At 43.0% G+C, this 23,294-nt stretch overlaps 1 protein-coding gene across 4 annotated transcripts in view; it reads right to left on the reverse strand.

Moving 5' to 3' along the window:
- RARB (retinoic acid receptor beta) overlaps nucleotides 1-23,294 on the reverse strand; it is a 188,812-nt gene that overhangs the window by 5,158 nt on the left and 160,360 nt on the right. For all 4 annotated transcript variants that reach the window (XM_042889139.1, XM_042889140.1, XM_042889142.1 and 1 more), the window contains exons 4-6: nucleotides 13,605-13,765; nucleotides 7,071-7,247; nucleotides 859-1,063 (exon numbers count right to left, since the gene is read on the reverse strand). In XM_042889139.1, the coding sequence (XP_042745073.1) occupies nucleotides 859-1,063; nucleotides 7,071-7,247; nucleotides 13,605-13,765 (543 nt within the window). The remainder of the gene's footprint in view (nucleotides 1-858; nucleotides 1,064-7,070; nucleotides 7,248-13,604; nucleotides 13,766-23,294) is intronic.

The following is a 23,294-nucleotide window of genomic DNA, read 5'->3' on the forward strand; positions in this document are numbered from 1 at the left end:
GTTAGAGACATAAAAGTGGAATCATTTTGTACTAAAGGGCCACCTTCAATAAAGACTGACTTTTGTTTTCAAAACAGTTACTCTCTAATAGTAATTTAAGCACGGCAAAGCTTAATTATGAAAATAAAAACAACCCCAAAACAGTTTTGAGTTTGCATTTCAACAGGCCCATCTGAACACAGTGTTTCTAATGCTACCCAGAATTTGCACAATGGGATAGATATTGGGTGATTAAATTAACAGAAATTTAAGAGAATTCTGGAAACGATGTAAGTCTTTCTTTTTTGCATTGAAGAAATGTAGCTTTACCTGATTTTACCTGGCAATGCCCCTTGGAATCGGCTCCTCCCCACCCCTTCCCCCCAGTCATGTTACCAGTGCTATTCTGCTAAATTTGAAGCACAGCCTGCATTTTCTTGGTTATTCCCAATGACTTCTGTACAAATGTAACCCTACGCATATGCATGCAATTGTATTTACGAGTACATGCTGCACAACCACCTCTTGCCCTAACGGAGCTCAGTCATGAAGGTACCCAAACGCTGCTCAGGAAGAAGCAGTGGGATATATCCTACAGTAGTGCTTTACGAGGCAGACAATAAGATGAAGATGAACTGGAACTGATCCAGTTCATTTTAAACCATACCAGTAACGAAAACAATAACCATCATCAGTGGAAAGCAAGCCTTTAGTGCAGCTGGTTTAGGTGGCATATATATAATACATAATAACACTACATATACATATTCTATATATATCTATACATTTGAGTACAGGAAAGCAGAACAAGTAAAACATAAATGAAGATCTTAATGCGTCTGTTGTTCCAAAGGCATCTGACTCCCCACTGTACAGTACCTCCACAGATCAAGCAGATGGCACTAAGGAGACCGGTTTCTGTGTCATCCATTTCCAAAGGCAGGAGCTGGTTAGCAAAGGTGAACACGAGGTCGGTCAGGGGGCCAAATCCAGCGTTGTGCATCTGAGTTCGGTTCAGGGTAAGGCCATCTGAAAATGTCATGGTGTCTTGTTCTGGTGTGTATCTTGTGCAAATTCTGAGGATCTGTGGAGGGATAGAAATGAAACCTGAAGAATTCCGTGCTTGAGAGGTTTGCTGCATTCTCCAAATGCAGCAAATTACCCGTGGACTGAAGTATGTGCTCATGTCAAAACAATATGAAATCAAACTCCGGTACGTTCAGTTCCAGTAGCCCTGAAGCTCTCCAGTACCACATAAACAATTGTCTACGATTATTTTTACTGTAGAAATTGGTCACTTCAATGTTTTCCCTCTAGTTACGAAATACTCAAAAATTCTGTGCCATTCCCATGCCTTCACTCATCAACATTACCATAATAATCCCATCAATCGCTCTGTAATTAGTATGCTCTACACATCGAACTATAAAACGTTACTGCACTGCCACGCCGATCCCAGCAAGACCGTGCAGATACCTGAGCTCCCCGAGCGCCCCCATATCGCATTGGTTTGGGGCGCGCGTCTGTGTGACTGTGCTGCTCTGAGCCGCGGCTCTGCTAGGACAAGGCATCTGCGCCTTCTGCGTGAGTGCAGGCAGCTCCCAGCCGGTGAAGGAGGCAGAACACAGCCTGAGCTCTGGGGCTCCTTCATTTCTTCTGTGACGGCAAATAAACGGAAAGTTCTGCTGCAGAACTCAACCAGCAAGTGAACAAACGCTCGGTTGGGAGAAAGACAAAATGGAAAGGCGGCCCAACAGGGAAGGAGCAGCAGGCCACTGTTCGCCGCACTCCCACCCTATGGAACACCTGAGAGGAGCTGTGGTGCAGGTGCCGGTTAAGAGCCGCACACGCTCTTACTTTGCTCATTTCCCCCGCACCGCTCAGCAAGGTGCGCTGACTCAGGGCCGCACCGGGCGTCAGCGCCGAGCTCGGGCCCTGACTCGTCCCCACCGGCAGCTCACAAAGCGCTCCTTGTCCCGCCGCCCGCGCGCTCCCTCTGAGCCGATTAGCGGCTGAGCCCTCACGCGGCAGCACGCGGCAGCCTCAGCAGCTCGCCCAGCTTCTCCTCTTCTCCCCTCAGCCACAGCCGCGTGCCGCGCACCGCACCCGCCCGGGCGGCCTCCCCCGAGCCGGCACCTCCCGGCCGAGCGGCGCAGGAAGGCGCTGCGTTGGCTCCGGCAGGTCCGCCTGTGTGAGGTCAGCCGGCCGCCCCGAGCGCAGATAGCAGCGCGTTGCGGGGAAGGCGTGCGGTCACACCTCCAAGCTGGCCGTGAAGAACGCGGGGCTTTCGTGCGATGGCCAACGAGCACCTGAGGGCTGTGACTGGAAGGAAATGCTACAAAGCACGGTGCCTTGTCAGTAGCAGACGGCACGGTGACCATGCCCTACGCCGCCAGGAACCGCTGGAGGTTCTCGTCCCTTACGCTGTTTCTTATCCTTTTACACCCAGGAGCTGGGCTCCACGATCCTCCCCCTTCCAACTTGGGGCATTCTAGAATTCTACGGTCTTTAAAAAGAACGCTAAGGAGCGCGGAGGGAGCTGGCGGAACAACAAACACCTCTTCAGAGCCCACCCAGAAGAACAGAAACTAGGCTTTGGGTTGTCCCCTGAGCAACCTGCCTCCTGCTGTATGCAGGCTGCGGGCTCCCCAGCACTCCCTGTGGGCCGGCCTTGCTCTGCTGCAGATGCACGGAGCAGCCTGAAGCTGCCACAGGGCCGACATGGAGGAGGTCATCCAGGCTGCACCCGCAGCAGGAGTGAGCCGGGGGCTTGGGGAGGGAACCAGAGAGCCAGTGAGCAGGCACAGGGAGCCTTGCACAATTCACGATTAAAACCTTCGGGTCCCACGGAATGTAGTTACTTCCAGGCACAGCCGGCAACTGGGAAGGTTTTTCACAAAAGGCAGACTGCAGGCTTTTGTGCCTAAATGCCGCTTGAGCCTTTAATTGGATGAGCCTGCAGTGGCTCAGACGGGGCAACTGGCACAGCTGAAGCTCAAGTATGTGTTTTCTGCAATGCACTTAACTTGACTGGAGCAATCAGGTCTCAGGTTTCTCCTACATTCCTTCTACATTATCCCACAACACACTGTTATTAAACTCTGAGACAGATCATTTAAAATGTTTTTGTGTTTTTCTTTCTTTTTTTTTAATTTATGCCCTTCATCAAGATCTGTGAAATGCTATGGATATTGCTGAGTTGCTGCTAAACCTTTCTTGGGCAAACTTCCAGTGTCAAAGTAAAGTCAATTTCAAGCTCATAGTCACTGAAGAACATATGGGAAATGTCAGCACTTCAAAATAAGAAATCATTGTATCTTTCTCCATTTTAAACTGTCTAGAAGACATCCTCCTAATGTCCTCAGTACTGTTTAGATTTTGTAACTAAGCCAAGTATTTTAGTTGTCACTCTGCTCTTAAATGCCACTTGCAGCCATAAATAAGGTTCTTGCCAATGATTAAAGGACCCTTTGTTTTAAAGAATACATCTTGAAGTGTCTACAACTCAGTTACAAACAGCTAGAAAAAAATCCACCGTCCAGTTCACGCAAAACCCAAACATCCAGAATGTTGCATGCATTGCTGCTGCTGTCATACTGCTTTACACAGATTTGCTAAAGTAAGAACTCCTTGTGCCACACGCTCACTGCCCCAGCCAGGACAGTTTCCCAAGGAGAGAAACTCAACCTCTGCAAGGGCATCAGCAGATCAACAAACCTCCCAGCACTGCCATGCTCTCTGGAACGAGCTGCCCTGTGCTCACAAGCGCCTGCTTGGTGCTCATTGGGATTTTACAGCAAAAACTAACAATGGCATTATTAGAGCTGAGAACTTCAGGGTTTTCCCATTGGATTCGAGTGAGACTGAACTATGGAGTCCCTCCACATCCGATGCTCTCCTGCCATGGGGCCAAGTGGACCGGCAGACACAAGCAGTCACTTTTATGAGGGTTACTGAATTTTAGCAACATTTATCCCTGGAACCCTTGGCTCCAGAGCAAATACAAATTCCACCAGCCTCAGTTGGCGCCTTTAACTATTTTGCAAGACTTGATGTTATTTCCCTTATAGAATTTGTGTTTGTTTGTATATAAAACAATTATTTGACCCACATCCAATGGAGTTTATTAAGTTCCTGGCAGTATCTCCTTTCTCAGGGTGTCAGGGGATTAAGGCATCTAAGGCTGCAAGATCCAGCTAAGCTGAGCCCTCAATGGTGCTTCTAAGTGCTTCGGACTCACCCTTGCCCAGGAGGTAAAACCAGGTCCATTGAACCAGGGCTGGACACAGAGTGCTCATGCTCATGCCTAAAGCACAGGGCTCCAGCAGCCCCACCGAGATGCTGCCCCTTGTCAGGAGGGCAAACATGAACAAGGTCTGCAAGCACAGACTGGCAATACAGAGGTGTTAGCTCCAAAAGCCAAAGAAATGAAGACATTTGGGATCTGCAGAAATCTCTACTGTGGTCGTGCAGATTGGCACCTGCTCAGAGCTCTGCCCTGACTAGTGTTCCCTCAGCACGAATCCTCAGCAGGTCCCTGGGTGCAGGGCAGCACTGCCCAGCAATGCAGGCACACGGCCAGCTGCAGGCAGGCACACGCTGTGCCTGGCTAAGAGAACTAAGGGGAAAAGCAGGCTCTACGAAAACATTGCTAAAAGTGCTGTTATTTAGCTTAAATAAAGATACAGAGCTGCACTCCAATCAGACTACGTGCAGGTGATGTGGGTTTAATGGATATGGGCATTTCACAGACCGTGCGCATGCCACACATAACTGTGGTGGTGGTAATTATCCCTTTTTCTTTTTAAGCAGCACATAAAGTAGTCACATAAAGCTTGTCTACATGTCACACTGGAAACTTAGGACTCTCACAGCAAGCTCATCTTATCCATCCTGAGTCTGAAGAATCCTCATCTCTTGCTACTGCAGGCAGCTATGGTGCTTGTATGTCTACCTGCACAGATGTGTCACCTTCTCCAGTTTTGTGAAATATAAAGAAGACAACAAGCAGGTGGACAGGAATGACAGAGCTCAGTAAAGGTTGTAAGTACAGCTTGGATATTACCGTACTCCCCAGGAATAGAAGTGGTGAATTGGCTTTAAAATAAGAATCAACCTTTTCTGTCCACGAATTAGGTGAAATATAGTTACCGTTTACTACCAGCCTTGTTATTAATATTCTAAGGACCAAGTTTTTATTTAGCCACCTTGATGAAAGGCTGTGAAGTGCCTCTATTCAGCCCTGTACCTTTATCTAGATCTTTATTAGTCCTATGTGCAATCAGGAGTTGGACTTGATGATCCTTGCAGGTTCCTTCCAGCTCTGGATATTCTGTGAACTCCAGGAACCCACAGGATCCTTAACAATTACAGAATCAGGGTACAGCTTTTTTCCCCAGTAGCTACAGAGCCAGAAAATGGCAGCTCCAAGAAGGGAATGCAGTTTAAAGCATGAAGTTTTAGGGTTAAAGTGTTTGGATGAACAAGTTTTTGCTATATCCCAACCTTTCTCCCTACCACCATTTTTGAATAGTTCCTGCAGGCTTTGCAAACAGAAAGCAATTCTCTTCCCATACTTCTAGCAGAATACTTTTGAGGACATGTTCAACTGTATGCCTGTATGCCTCCTGGTGTAAGAGGAATGTAACTGCACCTTCTCATGGCAGAGCTAACGACGACAGGCACACAATCAGTAATAAATGGCCCTGTCTTACGGAGGGATCACATGTGATAATGCTGAGATGGTCTGGTCTGAATGGGACTGGAAGAAAGCGATAACGAGAAGTGACTCTTGAAGACCGCATGGCAATCTCAGCTTTCCTTTTTTTATAGGCCGAAGAATAATATCCCTTCTCCTCCTCCACCCCCTTTTCCTCCTACATCAGTGTCCTCTAGACACAATTCTTCAAAACAGCTTTTGACAACACAAGAGGAAAAGGTCACAGCAGTTAACATCTTCCTCAATAGGCTCCTGTTGGAAGTAACGCACTTTTAGAAATTCCAAGGTTAATCACTTTAACTTGAAATTCTCTAGTATAAATTCCCACGTTAGGCTGAGAAATATATCTACAGTAGCCACCCTACAATGGGCTTCCTCATCACACTGAAAATTCAGCTGGTTCAGTAAGGACCAGAAGGCTGATGCTCAGAAGAAAACATTTAGAGGATGTATAAATCATGTTTGAATTATTTAAAACACATTTAAAGCATTAACTGTTTCACTAAAAGTCACTGCAATAGTCAATAATACAGAGTATATTTGCCTTTAAAAGCTTGAAGACACCTAAGGTCTGTATAAAGAAATGATGAGATCCCAGAGGGCTCCTCTGAAGGTCAGCATGACAAACCACCAGAGACAGAGAGAGAAGAGCTTGCCACTCAGTGGTGTGGTACGGAGGAAAATTTCAAGCTTATCTGCATAGTTCTCTTCCGTAGATTTTATACTTCTCTATTTAAAATTGAATTGCATTTTTTCCTCAAATGTGTACGAAGTCCATAAACAGGAGTCCACTTTCACAGGCACCTACAGCATTCCTAAAAGCAGGTAATCCTGTGTACCAAAGGCTCTGCGCCTGCTGGGCTCTAAGTGCATCACTACGACCTGCAAAATGCTCACTCCAAATATTTGGATCTGGATCCTCAAATCATCTCATGACCAGCTGTACAGCACACCCCTAAAACTCCATGCAGCAGACCTCCTTCTGGAAATCCTCCATGCAGAGCCCTGGCTGCACTGATTTGCGGGAGGAGGAAGAAGAGGAGGAGGAAAGAAAATCAGACCACTCTTCAGTGCTGAAGATGGGGAAATTTTTCCAGACAGGCATATACTTCTTTTTTATTATTTCAAAACATGCCTTTCTTGCAGCTATACTGAAATCCATGAAGTGTAAAGTCTCACTATGTATTTTGAAAAGCACAGTCATCCTAAATAACAAGTATTAGTAGACATGCTAGAATCCACTTGTGAATGTGCTGGTGAGTTTAATTATGCAACCATAAAGCTGGGGCAGCATTTGACCTTTTGTCAATTACAGTAACAGAGTGTAATAGAAAATAAATCACTACTAAGGAAATAATATAAAGATACGTACCAGTATGTCCAGGCAGGCTGCTTTAAGTAGAGTTATCTGGTCTGCAATGGTCAAGCTTGTAAAGCCTGGCAATCGTTTTGCAAATTCCACTATTTTAATAATGCACTTTGTTGCAAGTTCACTGAATTTGTCCCATAGCCCAAGATCCAGTCGAACCCGATGGTCTGCACTAGAGTTCTGGAAAGAAAGGCAGAAGGCACCATAAATCAGTAACATCCCTTTCAGTAAGTGGTTTTCAAGGGAAAGAATCAACAACCAAAGTATTCCTTCCAGAAGTGCCCTCTATTAACATTCCAGGCAATTTCTGCAGTTTGCTGTTGAGATGATGCTGTTTTTAAACTTGGATTAATCGCCTGAAAATTCCTTGGATATTTCTCTGTTACTTACGATTGCAGAGGCCATCTGTACAAGGAATACAAATGAACTTAAACATTTCCAAATGCCACTATCATTATTCTTCCTTGCCATTGTATAATAAGTGCATTGAGAGAGACAATTTGCAGTTGTACCCCAGAAAATAAAATGAACAGTTGAACAAGAATATTGGGTCTTCATCTGGAAAAAGCAGCACAATATCTGGAACATAGTGTCACATACTTAAGATCTTAGCAAATTAGTTCTACTTAATTTATCTGCTCTGTGGCTCTGCAAGAGTTCTACAGCTTTCTCGAGCTACAGTTTCACATTAATTAAACAGCACTTTTTTACACAACGTTACAAGAAACACCATGTGCAATGATGAATGCTGCTTGCTGATAGGATTGGGCATCCAATATACATCCTCCTGTTCAAAGAGCCACCAAGACATTCAGGTTGCGTCTCTCAGTGAGCGCTCACATATCTTACTCCAAAAGCCCACACTTTTCTAGGACACATAGCAAAAGCTGTACCCAGGCATTTGTCACCTTGGTGCCACTGCCTTTCTTTTGTTCACAGGAAGGACAGACTGAACAGGCAGAATGGGGATGTAGGGAATGGGATGAGCTCAGCAGGGCCATGGATACTGTCAGCAGGCCCAGGTTCCTGCAGCCCTCGCCCTGTCCCAGTGCTGCATTGCCATGTGCCATCTCCATTGTCAGTCATGAAAGGGAAGGTCATGGCAGCCCCAGGGGAGCCACCAGCTGGCACTCACCTTCACTTGCAACAGAGTAGAGATTCAAGCCAGTAATATTTATATTCGGCCACTATTACACAGAATAAATGCTAAAAAGTGTTAAAATGCATGATATACGTCCTTCTTTGCTTTTCTTCTTAAGGGATAAGAAATTAACTTCACTACTTCTATTTGAATTTTTACTCTGGGAAAAACTCTTTTTTTTTTTAATGACAGATTTAAAAATAGGAGAAAATGTCTTTATAATGCTAAGCCTAAAGAATTGCCTTCAAAATGGTCCAAAACTAATGGGTTAACAGTCATTGTAATGCCCTTTGAAACATTTCTTTCGGCTACTGGAGTATGCATCCTTCAGATTTATTTTATTTCATCCTCAAGGACCTTGGTGAAATACAGTACATTGGAGGAAAAATAAGATCAAGATGTGCAGTCATTCAGGCTGTAATTAAATTTAATAGGCAGTTTATCCAGTTCATAGAAAGATGGCATAGCGTAGAGCTACACAAAGCAGAGCCTAAAGCAGGAAATCATTTTACAATAGGGTATCCATCTGGAAAAAAAGACGTTGCATGAAACCAGCAAGTGTGAACGAAATCTTCATCAGTATCATATGAGGTTACTTTATCATGCTGCAGTACTGGCAACGGGAAGTTTGACATGTCTTCTATTAAGAGTAATGCACAGCCGTCTTAACAAATGTAAATCTAACTCACCATTATGCAAACTGAAAGGAAGGGGCAGTTAATAAAATACAAAATAACTTGGTGTTTTACTGTGCGGGTTGCCAGATTCCTCAGTGTTGGATCTAATGGGGTTTACACATTGTCTCTGAGACGCCACAAATGGGAAGACTTTCAGCATTTTATCTGGTAATGAACGTTAGTCAAAAACACGGTCGAAACAGCTAGATTTTGAGCAGCATTTCTCAATAGGTAAAAACAAAACGGAGCCGGTATCGATGTATAGGTTGAACAATAAAGCACGGGGTTAATAAAATGCCTGTTAGAAGCTCTGATTAAATTTGCCTGAGGATCTCCTGTAACGGCGCTGTGAAGAACACGCAGACATGGCGCCTCTTCCTGAACACTGTACTGAAGCAGGAGGTTTTTGGGTGTCTTTTGCAGGATCAGCCTTGCATGTTTTTCAGGCCTTTGCACCAGCGCACATATGGTGGAACAATACTGTAATACACCCTGGTGACATCTTTATCAGTGGAAAAGCCCAACCTTGCTATGAAATCCAATTAAACAGCCATTTTTGCCACATAAATGGATCCCATTTTTTCCATCATTTTTGTTCTTCATCGCAGGCTGCTCTATCTCCACATTAACAATATAGGATGAGTTACTCCCAGAAACAGACACAGTAGCAGAATCCCCACTGTCTTTAAAATCCACTTTACAAATGAAACTAGGCTCACAGGGGCACTATGCCCTAATCAGGAACACTTGCAATACCTCTTTAGTAAAAGCAGTAATGCACTCCAGCTCCTGCAGGCTCACTGAGGACCACAACCCACTTCTTTGCTCAATCCCAGCATCAAGACATGTATTTCCTCTACACTGGCACTGAACAACAGCCGTGTCACTTCTAAGCCAAGGACTTACAAAGAGCAAAACGCCGCTGAGGGGCAAAACCTCTCTACTTGCAGCCAGCAAAGAGCAACCAGGGAGAAACTGAAGCAAAGGTCCAACAGAGTAAATTTTTTTTTCCCTTTTATCCTCCCTTTATCACGAGGTTGGATGTAACACAGCTGCAGACTTACAAATAGTACCAGTCTCAAGGGACGAGCAGTATAGTTACACTCAATTATACTATAAAGTATGACATCTCTAGAGAAATTACTACGGCACTTTCTCTTACCTGGATGACAGTAATAAAACAGATCTATTTATGATGGACTTTTGAAATCCATTATGTTTAAAGAGCTTGCTGATTCTCATCATCGACAGAACTGTACTTGCCTCTGCCTACCAAATGCAACCGTTAAGGCAAATGACTCAGGGAATTTAATACAAGCGCTATTCCCTCATTATTTTAAGTAGACTTTTATTAACTATGCAAAGTACAGCAATTATTGTAGATAGGGACACTTTTTCTTTTTAAAGAGCAGATGGATATAAAAAATGCAATTGAAATGCTTTTCCAAAACCAATATTTTTGACCGGGTAAAAATACACAACGGGAAAAAAATAAGCGCATAACCTTTCCTGCAGGAAATGCAGGCTGCAGTCTTCAAGAAGAGGACTCAGATATGCAAGCCAAATGTCTGCACAGGTGGTTTTTTTTATGACCGTATCTCTGGCAAGCTCTTTTTTCCTCCACTCTCTTACACTGACATTCTTTGCTCATTTTAGCAACAAACAAAACCCTGCTTTAAATTAGTCCAAAAGATCACATAACCAAGGGCGCACAGGAATCACACGCATGGAACAGACTCTTCCGTCCGCACTTCCCATCACTACGCAAGTGCTAAGCGCGAGAAATTCAATATGCTCGTTTCTCACCTCTCAGTTAAAAAATTAAGTCAAAATTTATAAGGTTACAAAAGCAATCCGTATGGTTTGCAGCACGAGAGCACCATGTTTCATGAATGTTAGCCAGCAGGAGCAGACAGAAAGCACAACTTTAATATTCTACCTGTATCAGCCTGTTGCTATCAGGAAAACTAAAGCTTCATATGGTTCTAGCTCAGCATTTAGCAAAAGGGTTGTGCGCTTCTACTTTTGAGTTCTGATCTCTATTTCAAGTGTGTTAAAAGGAACAACTACCACCTGAACCCTGCCATGCTGTTGTCCAAGGACTGAAGCTGTGTCCCTCAACCCAGCACAAAAACACCTCACTGCAGCCTGAGAACATCACAGATCTCTGCAGTCTGGTTTCTCCTCCACCCCATTGCTTGGCAGTCTGTTGGAGATGAGGGCCCTTTCCTCCAGCCACAGGGATATTTAGGCATATTTCATTTCCCAAGGTTTTTTTCTTGGGTGCAAGCATACAATGGAGAGCTGTACTGTCCCTTTCAAAGCCAGGCAAAGACACCTCTCACAAACGAGACATTACACTGAATTCCTATCTAAAATGCTGGAGTGGTCACCAGACCTTAGTTAGATGAGAGGTTTAAGTACTATGCATTTCACACAGAGATTATGAGAATGAAGCCAGAGGACAGTTAATATTTAGGCACCACCCCTCTCTGCTTTGATGCAGCTGTTGAAGGAAGACGTAAAGCTCTCAAGATTCCAGGTAAGCTAAAAATAACTCTTTCAGTATAATTTTGGTACTGGGACTTGAATTGTTCCAAGTCATGACAAAGTAGCAGGGACTTTAGTCTCTATTCAGCCTCAGAGGCAGCACGGTCAGTTTGAGGCAACTCAGGGCCCCTCAGTGACTCAGATTTGTCCATTTCTAAAATCCAGGTGCTCTCAGAACAAGCTCTGACACTTTTTTTGAGGACATCAGCACATCATCAGGTTCAGCAGGAACCCAAGAACAAAGGCATTGGCAGTATGATATCCAGCAAGACCCTTTCCAGTTTCCATCTGTATCATTTCAACAACTAAAATATTAATGAAACTTAAGCCTCTGATCCATGCAAGCACATAGGTGCCCAGGTTTATCTTTCAGCCTTTGGGAACTTGGACAATTACCAGTACTAAGTATTGGCACACCAGCTGCAGCGCACTTTTCTAATGCAGAGGTAGCACAAAGGTTTGTAACAAAACGTTCACGTTTGGAGGTATATGGATACATTATTCTGGGATAGCCAAGTCATTTGCAACGCAGCCTGTGAGCAATAAGCTCTGGCATGCATTCCAGTCTGGCTACGTGTCCCAGCTACGGATATCTGATCACCTCTTCTGCAAGGCATAAACTCACTGTCTTTGAACTGTAAAGATCTCTCACGCTTGTTCAGAAGTGCTCCTGCATTAGCAGAACTGCGAGAGCCTGCCTGGAAGATTTTATTCCCTTCAAGTTGGGGGCACAAGCACACGTACTGTGAGGAGGGGTGGAAGACATTAACCCAGGAATTTCCCTGAAAAGACACACCATGAATCCCACAGCCTCCAGCCTTGCCTTTAGTTATATCACCAGCTGGTTGTTTTCGAGCTTCCAGCCTCGCATGCTGCACTCATCCCCAGGGGGCTGGCTGTGCTTGCCTACTGCAGTAGTGTTTACCAGCATGCCTACATGGATTGTTTTGACTACGTCTAACGCAAGCAGAGAAAACACCAGAGAATCATGCAGAGGACAGACGACTTCCCCAGCACTAACAATTTTATGCAGGTCTCGAAATTAAATGTGAAAAATACTTGTGAAAATATTTTCAGTGACATGGAAAATATGTGCTTTTCTAACAGCACAACACATATGCTTGCTTTTCTGGCACTTAAATGCAAGATCTCATACCTAGATCGGAGATTTTTGAACACTGCAAATAGCATACAGGTAAGTATGCCACAAAGCAGTACCCTACTCACTGAACATTCATGCCACACATGGATTTGCCTAAATTACAATTTGAGAAACTTAATGTTTGTTTCAGGAGTAGAGCACATACTCAAAACAGAGAGCAATCCAGTGACAAATTGTACCAGGATGCCAGATCTCTGCTGCAGGTGCCCAACTGGGGCAGAGGACCACGGAGGAAGGCAGCTCCTCGGCCCAGCCACGCCACTCCCAGCCTCTTTACAGGGGGATGTTTCACACATCTCTTTGCATCAGCCAGTACTGCTCAACTGACAGCCAGTCCAAACCCAACAAAGTCATTCATCAGCTGATAGCTAACATTTAGTTTTCAGTGTCTCTTTCATTAGTGCATTGGCAAACTTGACATTGGATTTTCCCTCGTATATGTATAAAAAAATGTATTTCCCAGAACTGTGCTCTAGAGAAGTTCCTACTTCTTGACCTGAGGCTGATTTTTCACTTCTAAAAAAGCAGCAGAAGCATTTGCTGCTTTGTAGTATTTTTGTAGACTGGAGGAGGAATAAAGTATAAAATGTGCAATTTGAAAACTGGCTTATTTCGATATTTTCTATTTTCTTTGACCATAGTAGTTCTGGGACAGTCACTAGTAGCATTTAAGAACTCCACACCTGCATCGCTGTAAACTGCTGACACAAAAGCAGAGAGCATGTTTTTGGAAAGCAATACATTTCTAATGAATGTTGAAATGTAATTCACTCATGGACACCACCCTTTTCTCTGCTGGATTAGTCTTGCAGTCTCTTGTAACATTGCTAAGTAATGCTTTACAGTTAAGTGCACATATTTCCATGCATATATTGCAGTTTCTTCCTGGCTAAGGAGACTCAAGGAGCCAACAGACTTCTGCATCTATTTCAAACATCTAAAGGCTCCAATACAAAATTCACATCATCCACCAGTATCCAGAATATATTTCCCCAAATCATACTTACTGTAGTGTATTTTCCCAGCTGGCAGAGCGAGGGGAAGGTTTCCTGGTGAGCTTTTCGGATCTTCTCAGTGAGGTCATCCAGCTCTGCTGTCATTTCATAGTTTTCTGTGGACTCCTGCTTTGTAGGTTCCTTCTTTTTTTTGTTCCTATCATTTCTGACAGCTGTAGAAAAAGAACAGGCACAGATGATTCAGATCACCCCATGTTGTGCTTGTTGCTCTGTTCCAAAACATCACAAAGTATTTTGTTTTATTTTAAGCATAAATTATTATAAGTGGAGATAAAACATTATATTCACAGAGAATACACACGCAAGCTTAATTATTTATCCATAAAAACTGAATTTAATGGAATAATGATGAAACCAAGCTTCCATAGGTTCTAGCTGTGGGTGTGCTATCATACTCCCACAGTACCTGTCCTCCAAGAGAGTCGACCACAACTCCACATGCATTCTAAGTCTCTCTTTAACTCTGCAAGGTGTGATTTTTTTCATTGTAGCATTACAGTTGTGCATGGTGAACGGAGAAATTCTCTGCAGTGACGTAGCTGGTATTTTATTGGATGTGAACTGTACTAAACAAAGACAGTAATGGTTTCTCTTTTTAGATTTCATAATATGGAATATAACAAACCCCACATTTAATACAAACTCTACCGAGCAAAAATTATTTAAGGGGACAGTTAAATTCAAAAACAGCCAATGAAAGAAGATGAAATGCATTGTACTCAAGATCTGAAGATCAAAGGAGAAGCACAAACACTTGAAAGAGGAAAAACTGCAGTGAAGCTATCTTAAAGTCGCTTGCCATCTGCTCCTGCCCTCGGATCAGCCTTCTACCTTCCCCGGGCTGTGGGGGATTACTGGAAATATGCATTGTGCTGCATTCGTTCTGTAATTGATTTCCCACATATTTGTGTTTTGTAATAAAATATGACAGCTGCTCTATCACCATGCTACTCTCTGTTCTTTTAATGAAAACAGCTTAATTTTACAAAATGTGCCCAGGAGATAAATCTATGTCTGCAGCATTGCCAATAGTTGTGAATTTTATCAAGAGGCTTGCTGTTAGTTAAAGCTAACATTTTAAGTGTAACCAGATGCACAAGGAACCCACCAGGCTTTACAACAAAGCCAAACAAAATCAGTCCCTCTCCCCAGAGACTCAGTATTGATCTTAAACACTCCAAAGACTAACCACTGCTGGACAAACAAAACAGCATTAACATACACTGGGGCTCAAAACCCCAATACTTAGACCAGAGCCCCAAATTCTGGGGGTGTGATTGGAGAATGGCACACATGAAGATGGTCTGCCTCCACCTGCCAGTTCTTACTCATACCAGCAGAAGCCCACAGCTGGCTCTTTTCTCAGTGGGTTCCACAGGTCCATCTCCACAGTATCCCATCTTCTGTGGGCACTTGCTCTGTGTCTATAACTATAAGGTGGCAAAAATGTAGGCAAACACTGGACACTGCAGGAACAAGAGGAGGTTTGAATTCAGTGTCACCTACAGCGTTTATTAAAGGCTGAATGACACACAGCTAGATTCATGTTCCTCTGGGTGCTGTTTCTGAGAGAAAATTAAGCGCAAAATGGGAAAATAGCAAAGTGGAAAAGCAGCAGAGTCAGGGGTGTCTACAGAAATAATGTAAGGCATGCACCAGAAAACAAAGGATAGGACACAGAATGTTTTTTGTGAGTGGATGAGGTACATACCTCATGCACAAATGGCTTTGGTTTCCTTACTGAAGGTTTGACTTTCCAACTGAGAGAATTCTGACCCTGCTCTGGTAAATATTTTAAGGATGTACTTGACTTCATTTGTGTGAACAGCCCTACACTGAAGTCAATTATGTGTTTTGCTGGATCAGGGCTGGGATGCTGAGCATCTCCATGGATTAAAGCCTAACCTCAAATACCATCAGTTTGCATGTCTGCAGTTACGGACTCTAAAGATGCCAAGAAAAGTGGACAGAAAAGGCAAAGGTATACTTTATTGCAAATCATAGAATACTCAGTGTTGGAAAAGACCTCTAAGATCATCTAGTCCAGCTGCCAGCCTATCACCAGCATATCCTCTAATCCATGTCCCTCAGTGCCACACCTACACAGTTGTTGAACACCTCCAGGGACGGTAAGTCCCTGGGCAGCCTGTTACAGTGCCTTATCGCCCCTTCTGAGAAGAAACTTTTCCTAATATCCAACCAGAATCTCCCCTGGCACAATTTAAGGCCACAGCCTCTTGTCCTATCACTGTTACCTGGGAGAAGAGGCTGACCCCCACCTTGCCACAGCATCCTTTCAGGCGGTTGTGAAGGTTCTGTGCTAGCAGTGTAGTCAGCTGTTGGGGAGTTGCATCCCCCCAGCCATTTTACAAATATTTTCCTAAAGCCAATGTCCTGCCTGACTTGCTCATTGGATCCCAAGGCAGAGCACAAATGCAGTCCTACACGCTGAAAAAAACATCCAGGACTGACATGTACATCTTGAGTGCTCCTAACTGCCACTGCACTCCAGAAGTAAATCCTAATCACTGCTGTACTTAGGAGATAAAAGAGCTCCTTAGAAAATTATGTAAACTCCTACACAACCACAAAAAGCAATAAGCTTTTGTAATAAAGGCCCATTTACTTATAGCTCTACGATTGACAAATTTGCTTAACAGGCAGCCTCAGCAACTACTTATCTCAATAGCTTTGAACTCCTCGTGGAAGACAAACACGTTATTTAGGCCAGTCCTCAGAACTGCTGCCAAGAGCTCCCAGATACAAGGAGATAACTCATGCAGTGTTCCAGCCACTGCTCCTGTGCTACACCTCACAGCTCTTCCTTCAGTTAGACATCAGGTCCTTCCCATCCCAAATCCATAGAGAGACAGCTGCTGGTCAGTCCATACCCAACTGGCCCAGGTCTGTCCTTTGCAGACACAAATCACTGAAGGGTAGGAAGGGCAGAAAGGGAGAATTAACAAGTCCTGAGAACTAAGAACAGTTCTTGCTCACTTTTTCTCTTATTCTGATGGTCTTTGCAATAACATTATAACCCATATAACATTTATCTTCTTGCTTTATGTGTACTTCTCCTATTTTCTAGATTTGTCTAAGGCTGCATCAGACCTAGTGGTATTTCTATATTCCCTGTAAGACAACACAATAAAGTGCATCTGACATGTAACACCCAGGCTCCAAAAGCATAAACAATTTTGACTATATTGAACTATTAAGCAGATTCAACTATATCTATAATTCAACTCAAAAAAAAAAAAAAAAAAAAAAGGGGGAGAGAAAAAGATTAAGACAACACTATGCTTAGAGGAGTTAAATAAAAACACATAAACACACATATTTACACAGTAAATTCCAAAGCCATCACTGCCTGGGGAACAGGAACTGTCACACTGCATGCTGGAATAGGTTTGGATTACAGCTGATGCTTATATTACATAAATCACACCTTTTTGTATCTTGGTCTTTACATGCATATGATCACATCAATCCTTGAAGCAATTCCACTGCCTTTTAATGATGATATGCAAGAGATGAATCTATGTCACAGTTAATGCTGTTGTGGAAAACTCAGGTTATGAATTTCATTACTTGGGCACTAAATTCTGATTCCACGGCTGCATTATTTAAGAGCTCCCAACAGGGGACAGTATGGAAGTTCACTTACCCTGTGAGAAATACTGGAAGTTACAAAATCCAAACAAAAATAAGGTGTGTGAGGGGAAAGAGAATGAGTAAGGTGTACCTGTGTGTGTGGGTAAGCCACGTCGGCATGCATCTCAACACTGCTTGGACAGCTGAGAGACACACGCCCAAGCCTGAGCATGTCTGCTCCCATCTGTCTTCCCATGACAGCTTCCATGTCATCTCCATGCATGCTGTTACAGGCATTTCCACACCCAGAAAAACTACAGGGAACCTTGCCAGGGTTTGCCAGCCCCTACCCTCCAATGCTCCCTCAATGCCTGATGGAAGAAGGGGTTGAACATCAGAGGCTGCCCCTTCTCTGCCCCTGATAGTCTGCTCCCCTTATCCTACGTCTCCCACTGCCTTTTCTCTCCTGTGCTTGAAGCAAAGGGCATGGAATGGATGCTGTAGGATGCTTTTAAGAAAAGCAGGGTTTGCTGTAGGTGAAACTAAGGAAAGGAAAGGCATGAACAGCTTCTCTCAGAGCACCCCAGCTCTCTCATTTAGCAACCATCCAGCAATTCCTGTGCTTGATCAGGCTTTTTTCAAGCATGCCAGAACGCTTGATATTGTCTAGTGTCAAGCACAGTGCCTTCATGTCCACCACATCCAGTCTCTGCTTGGCCAGATGAGTCTGGGATCTAGCCCAAAAGATTCAGGCAGTTTCTGGATCATCAGGTAAAATTACGGCATGCTGAGTTCTCGTGCTACCATTTGTCAAAGGCGACAGAAATGTATGCAATGGAAAAGATCCTGCAGCTCACAACACCATTTTTTCCAATTGCTTGCATAACCTTTGCTTCCCCAGATGCCCAGAAGATAGTTTGACAGCACTTTTCATGGATTATAATGATTAATCAGCAATAGATTCATGACTCGAAATGTTACCATTGCTGTTTTGCCTCTTAGAGATCCCCGTGACCTGTTACAGCTTTGTGTACCAGTTAACTGTTTTTGTTCCTGTGCTGACAACTACTAGTGCTTCCAGTTAGTTTGCATTCCTGCAAAACCGCACCACTCTTGTTCTTAAACATTTCAAAGTTATTTGTTAAGCTAACAAATCTCAGAAGCACCACAAAGCACAGGGAGCAAGTCAGCAATTGCACAACACTCAGCTGCAAAGGCGGAGCATCAGCCTCACCACTCACAGGTGGCACCATTTGCCTGCCACTGCCACCATCGGGGCTGCTGTCCCACTGGCTCCATGGCACTTTGGGAAGCCATCGGTCGATCCACTGCAGAAAGCCAGCAGCCCTGCCTGGTGGAAATGGCAGGCAAATGGTGCCATGTATGCGTGATGAGATTGATGCTCAGCCTTGCGGCCATGGCTTCCAGAGTGCAAACATGCACGGCTTGCATCCTGATACCCAAATCCTGACATCCAAATTCCAGCTACTAAAAATTTCTAATTCTCGAAGGTTAGCAGTTGTGGACAATTCCAGTCAAATACACAAAACAACTGCTGTTGTTGCCAACCTTGATTCATCAGGATAAAGGCCTGACTTCCTCCAAACACCTTGCATCTCCTTTCTCCCCTTCTCTCTCCTTCTATAAACTGTGCTCCCTGTAACTAATGGCATAATGCAAAAACATCTCTCCCAACAGCCACCTTAGCAAACTTCCAAAGACCTAGCACTCCAGAACAGGACAAGGAACCAGCTTCTCTGGCCCCACAGATGAAGCCGGCACCTTGCTGCACATCACAGAAGGCTCCCAAGTACCAGAGCTGATGGCTGCAGGCACAGAAATGGGGGACCTGCTAACATGTGGTGATCTAGGAGGTTGTTTTTCCCCTTTCATAGGGAACATTACACAGCCTTCTCCTGTCACGAGGGGATCAACACAGGATGAGAATTAACAACCATCTTGTATAAAGTCCAAGCCATCCCCATCGTAAGAAAAAGAACAGAAAAAACATCTTGAAAACAACACAATCACGCCTGACAAACAGAGATGCCATCAATTCAGAATGATAAGAATCCTATTCATGTGTTCACAGCAATACAATTGCAAGCCAAACATAGCATTAAAATATGCAGAGCACTAGGTAGTTATAAATGGATTGGCCTTCCTAGGTCATGATTTCCAGATGAAATAATGTTTTCTTTCAGGCAAAAATGCTCAGTCTTTAAAAACAAAAGGAAACTATCTTAAAACAAATTCTTATGCCACAGTTGAGACTTGACATATGGAGAATGACGGGAGGCAATGCACGTTTCACATTAAAAACTCTTCTTCCTAATAGACAAAGCCAGTTAAAAGTACACAGTCTTGCTAGGAGCTTCAAGTACAAAAACAAACTACATTGAAAATTGCATATTTTGTAGCTGATTCAGAGAAACCAATAAGGTTAGCTGTCTGGTGCAACTGTCACAAGACAGCATCTAGAGTTAAGTGAGATAGTTATCTCTCTACAGACACGTATCGAAATTAGCAAGGGAGTGCAGAGAAACAACCATGAAGGAAATTTCATGAGAACCTGGCATGCTACCATTTTCCCCCAGGCACAGAACGAGGACATCTATTAAAGCCTTCAATCCTGCCCCTGGTTTCCTGTTGAGAAATACTGCTCAGCTATGGCAGGCGTGCCCTGAGCACACCCCAGGAACCTCTGACATTAGGCCCTGCAGCTCCACAACACAAGACGGCACCACGAGCCCAAAGGACATCATCCTGCACGATGCCTTCACCTATGCAGGCTCTTCCAGTCACTGGTGGCAGGTTTTTTTCCTGAAGAAGGTGAATTTGAACTCTGCCTTGCAGCTTTGTATTATTCATTACATAATTGCTATGTTTTATTAGAAATATGATCTATTATAACCTTGAATACAGTAACTTAAATGACATTGAAAATTAGATTATTCTGATTATTAGAGAAGTGAGAAAGGTATTAAACATTTGTAAGACTGATAATCAATCAGTGTATCCATCTGAGTGCAATAAAAATCAATCAGGAGCTAGTGCGTTTAAATCTAATTTTTTAAGCATGACATTTTCTTCTGAGTTTCTTTTTTAAATGTCACCCTCTTCTACAACAGTGATTGATTCTCTCCCCAGGGACAGTTCACTCCAACTGTTTTATTCAAAGCACAGAGATCCCATATTCACATTCTTTTCTAAATATCAAATTAGTCACAACAATAATATTTTCATCAAAATGTGAATTTCAGAAACACACACGCATGTACTCAAAACAGTAAGACACAGGATCTAAATTGGTTCAAATAACAGTTTGCTTCTAACTAGCAAACAATGTATTTTAACATGGAAAATGGTGTGATTTTTTGTCCCTTAAATTCCCTTTTTTTTTTCCCCCGTGAAACAGAAGGCCAAGGATTTGCTTGTTTAAAACATAATTCATGTAGAAATGTTTCAGCAGTGAACAGTGAATCACTAGCTATAGGCCGTGAGTAATTACCTATGCCTCCAAAATAACCTTATTAGGCTATTGTAAGTATAGGGTAGACCTTTGATACCTATAGCCTAGGGGGCTCTATTTTTCCATTCATGCACAGGGGATTTATATGGTTATATCCTATTATAACTGACGAAAGCAACACATCTCCCATTTATGTATGAGGATAACTGCAGGGTTAATATATCAAGAACTGAGTTAAAAGAACAGGTTTCATTATATGAATGAATGATACAAATGGATGCTCTACAGCTTTATTTAAACGGCCTGAAACTTGATCTGTGGTTTCAAGGATTCCATCAGCCTGAAAATTTTATTTTTGACACGAAATTCGGCACCTGCTATTGTCACAGCCCTGAAAAATTAGTAGATGGAACGAGCAAAAAAAGAGTTTCTACTCTCTTGAAGAAAAACAATACTAATTTAACTTAGACGTAGTATCAAAATAACCAAGACAGTGCAGAACAATAAGCTGAGGGAAAAACCCACTGAAGACAGCAGACAGGTATGACTTTGGTGTTCTTTTTCTTCAATTTTACTTTGCTATCATTTTCAAGATGAATAATTAATGGCATGGAATATATACATATATGTATGTGCTTGCTTCTTAAACAACTTTCTTCCTGCTTTTAAGCCATATGAGAAGAAAATAAGTCATACTTTGCATATCTAGAATTGACACTGCAAGGCCTGAAACCAAAAGAAAAAAACAGCTGCTTCTAAATGCTGATTTGGCTTCAGTGTTGAGGGAAACCTAGAGAAGGTTCCTTAAAATACTTCAGCTCGGACAACAAAACAAAACAAAAACATCAAAGCTTGTAAACTGCTTCCAGGGCCATGAATATACTGATAAAGTCTACCTTTGTAGATTGTATATAAAACCAGCAGAAACAGCGTTTTGAAGCATGCAGGTGTGGTAGGCAGATGAGACAGTAAATGGAACAGCTTAAGTCAGAGCCAGGATATAGAGTGCAAAATGCGTAACATGGGCTGAACCAAAAACAGACTCCTTCACCTCCCTTATGGTTTCCCTGCATGTTGCAGTCAAACTAGATGGAGAAACAGGAATCCAAACTTAACAATAAACTGTTCAGACAGCATTTTCCCTGAGATTTCCGTTCTCAGGGTGCTTTAGAGGCATCAGCTAATTGCCGCCATGAAATATGATAATCCAGAAACTTCTAGAAGCTGAGGATTAAAGAACAACCGAAGGCTAGCATTAACAATTTCAGGCAAAATAAATCACAAGTATTTCCCATGAAGGCCCAGCAACATGTCTGCAATGGAAATAACCTAGTCATACCCACTGTGACATCAGTCGCTTTCATTTCTACGTGTATTTCACATAACCTACAAGTTACACAACACTGCCAGAATTTCCTATCTTCTCCCTAGGCAGGTCCCACAATGTATCCATTCAGATAGTGATGCATTACAATGAATCTACACAAGTGTCATTCCCATCTCATTCATGTCCTGCCCCAAGTATCTCCCAATATTCTGCACAAAATCGTTCACTTCCCTCTCTAATTGTAAAAGTAATTACTAAGATCTGCTATGCCACTTGTAACAGGCTTTGCAGAGTAACAGCATCATCTGCTGGATGTTGCCAGTCATCCTGTTCCCTGGGTCAGTGCTGAAATTGGAAGGAGTTTTGGGAATCAATCATTCCATCCTGAGAGCTTTCCCAAACTCGCAGGGCTTACGCAAGGAAATGAAGTATCTCTGTGGTTACTGTCTACTGTTTCATCTGCCAAAATCCTAATGGATTTACTAGAAACTTTTTCAGCTATCTAGATAAAATTCTGTATGCAGCTAGTTAAACTGAAATAGTATGGGGAACAGGGCACCTTTTATGGAATAGTGGTGTCCAAACACATTTGCTGAATACATACACAATCACAAATGCAGTGTGATCATTCTTGCTCTTCCTTACAGCTCAAGTGACTAAATGCATACACAGCGATTGAAAAACACTTCTAAATAGTCAGTTTGACATTAAATTTATATTAAGCCATGATAAAAAAAAAAAAAAAAGAAAGAAAAAAAAAGAAAAAATAAAAGAAAAAAAAATAGAGTTGCTATTCACAGGCTGGGTAAAGCAAAACTCCCCAATTTCATTTCAAAATCTGAACTTTCAGTCAGAAGTCGCTAAGTGGCCATTAAATCTGTCTCATCTGATTTTAGCTGTGCAAGTGCCCTTTTGAGCTACCTTCACAAAGCAACTGCCCTTTTGACTACAGTCTTGAAGTCTGCTACACTAACTCTTTATGGATAACCGATTACAGGTAAAAATATCCCAAACTTGACCTTTTTTCTTCAGGGTCACCAGAAGGTAAACCAGTCTACTCATCTACAAATATTACATTAATTTCTCTTATGAGACAGTCATGGTAGTAGGATGGCTCGCAACTGGGAGAACTTCGGGTTATACAATGTCATCAATTCAATTTGTTGGACAGAATTACCCAGAATTGCTGATGGCAAGGAAAGTGCACTGCTGTAAACTAAAACCAGACACTGCACTGTTTCTGCCCGCTATCTGGCCTGACTATAACACTTCATAGTATGTGCTGCAG

The sequence above is a fragment of the Lagopus leucura genome, unplaced genomic scaffold, assembly GCF_019238085.1.
Source record: "Lagopus leucura isolate 7727_CA_CO unplaced genomic scaffold, USGS_WTPT01 Super-Scaffold_100157, whole genome shotgun sequence".
Lineage (NCBI taxonomy): Eukaryota > Metazoa > Chordata > Aves > Galliformes > Phasianidae > Lagopus > Lagopus leucura.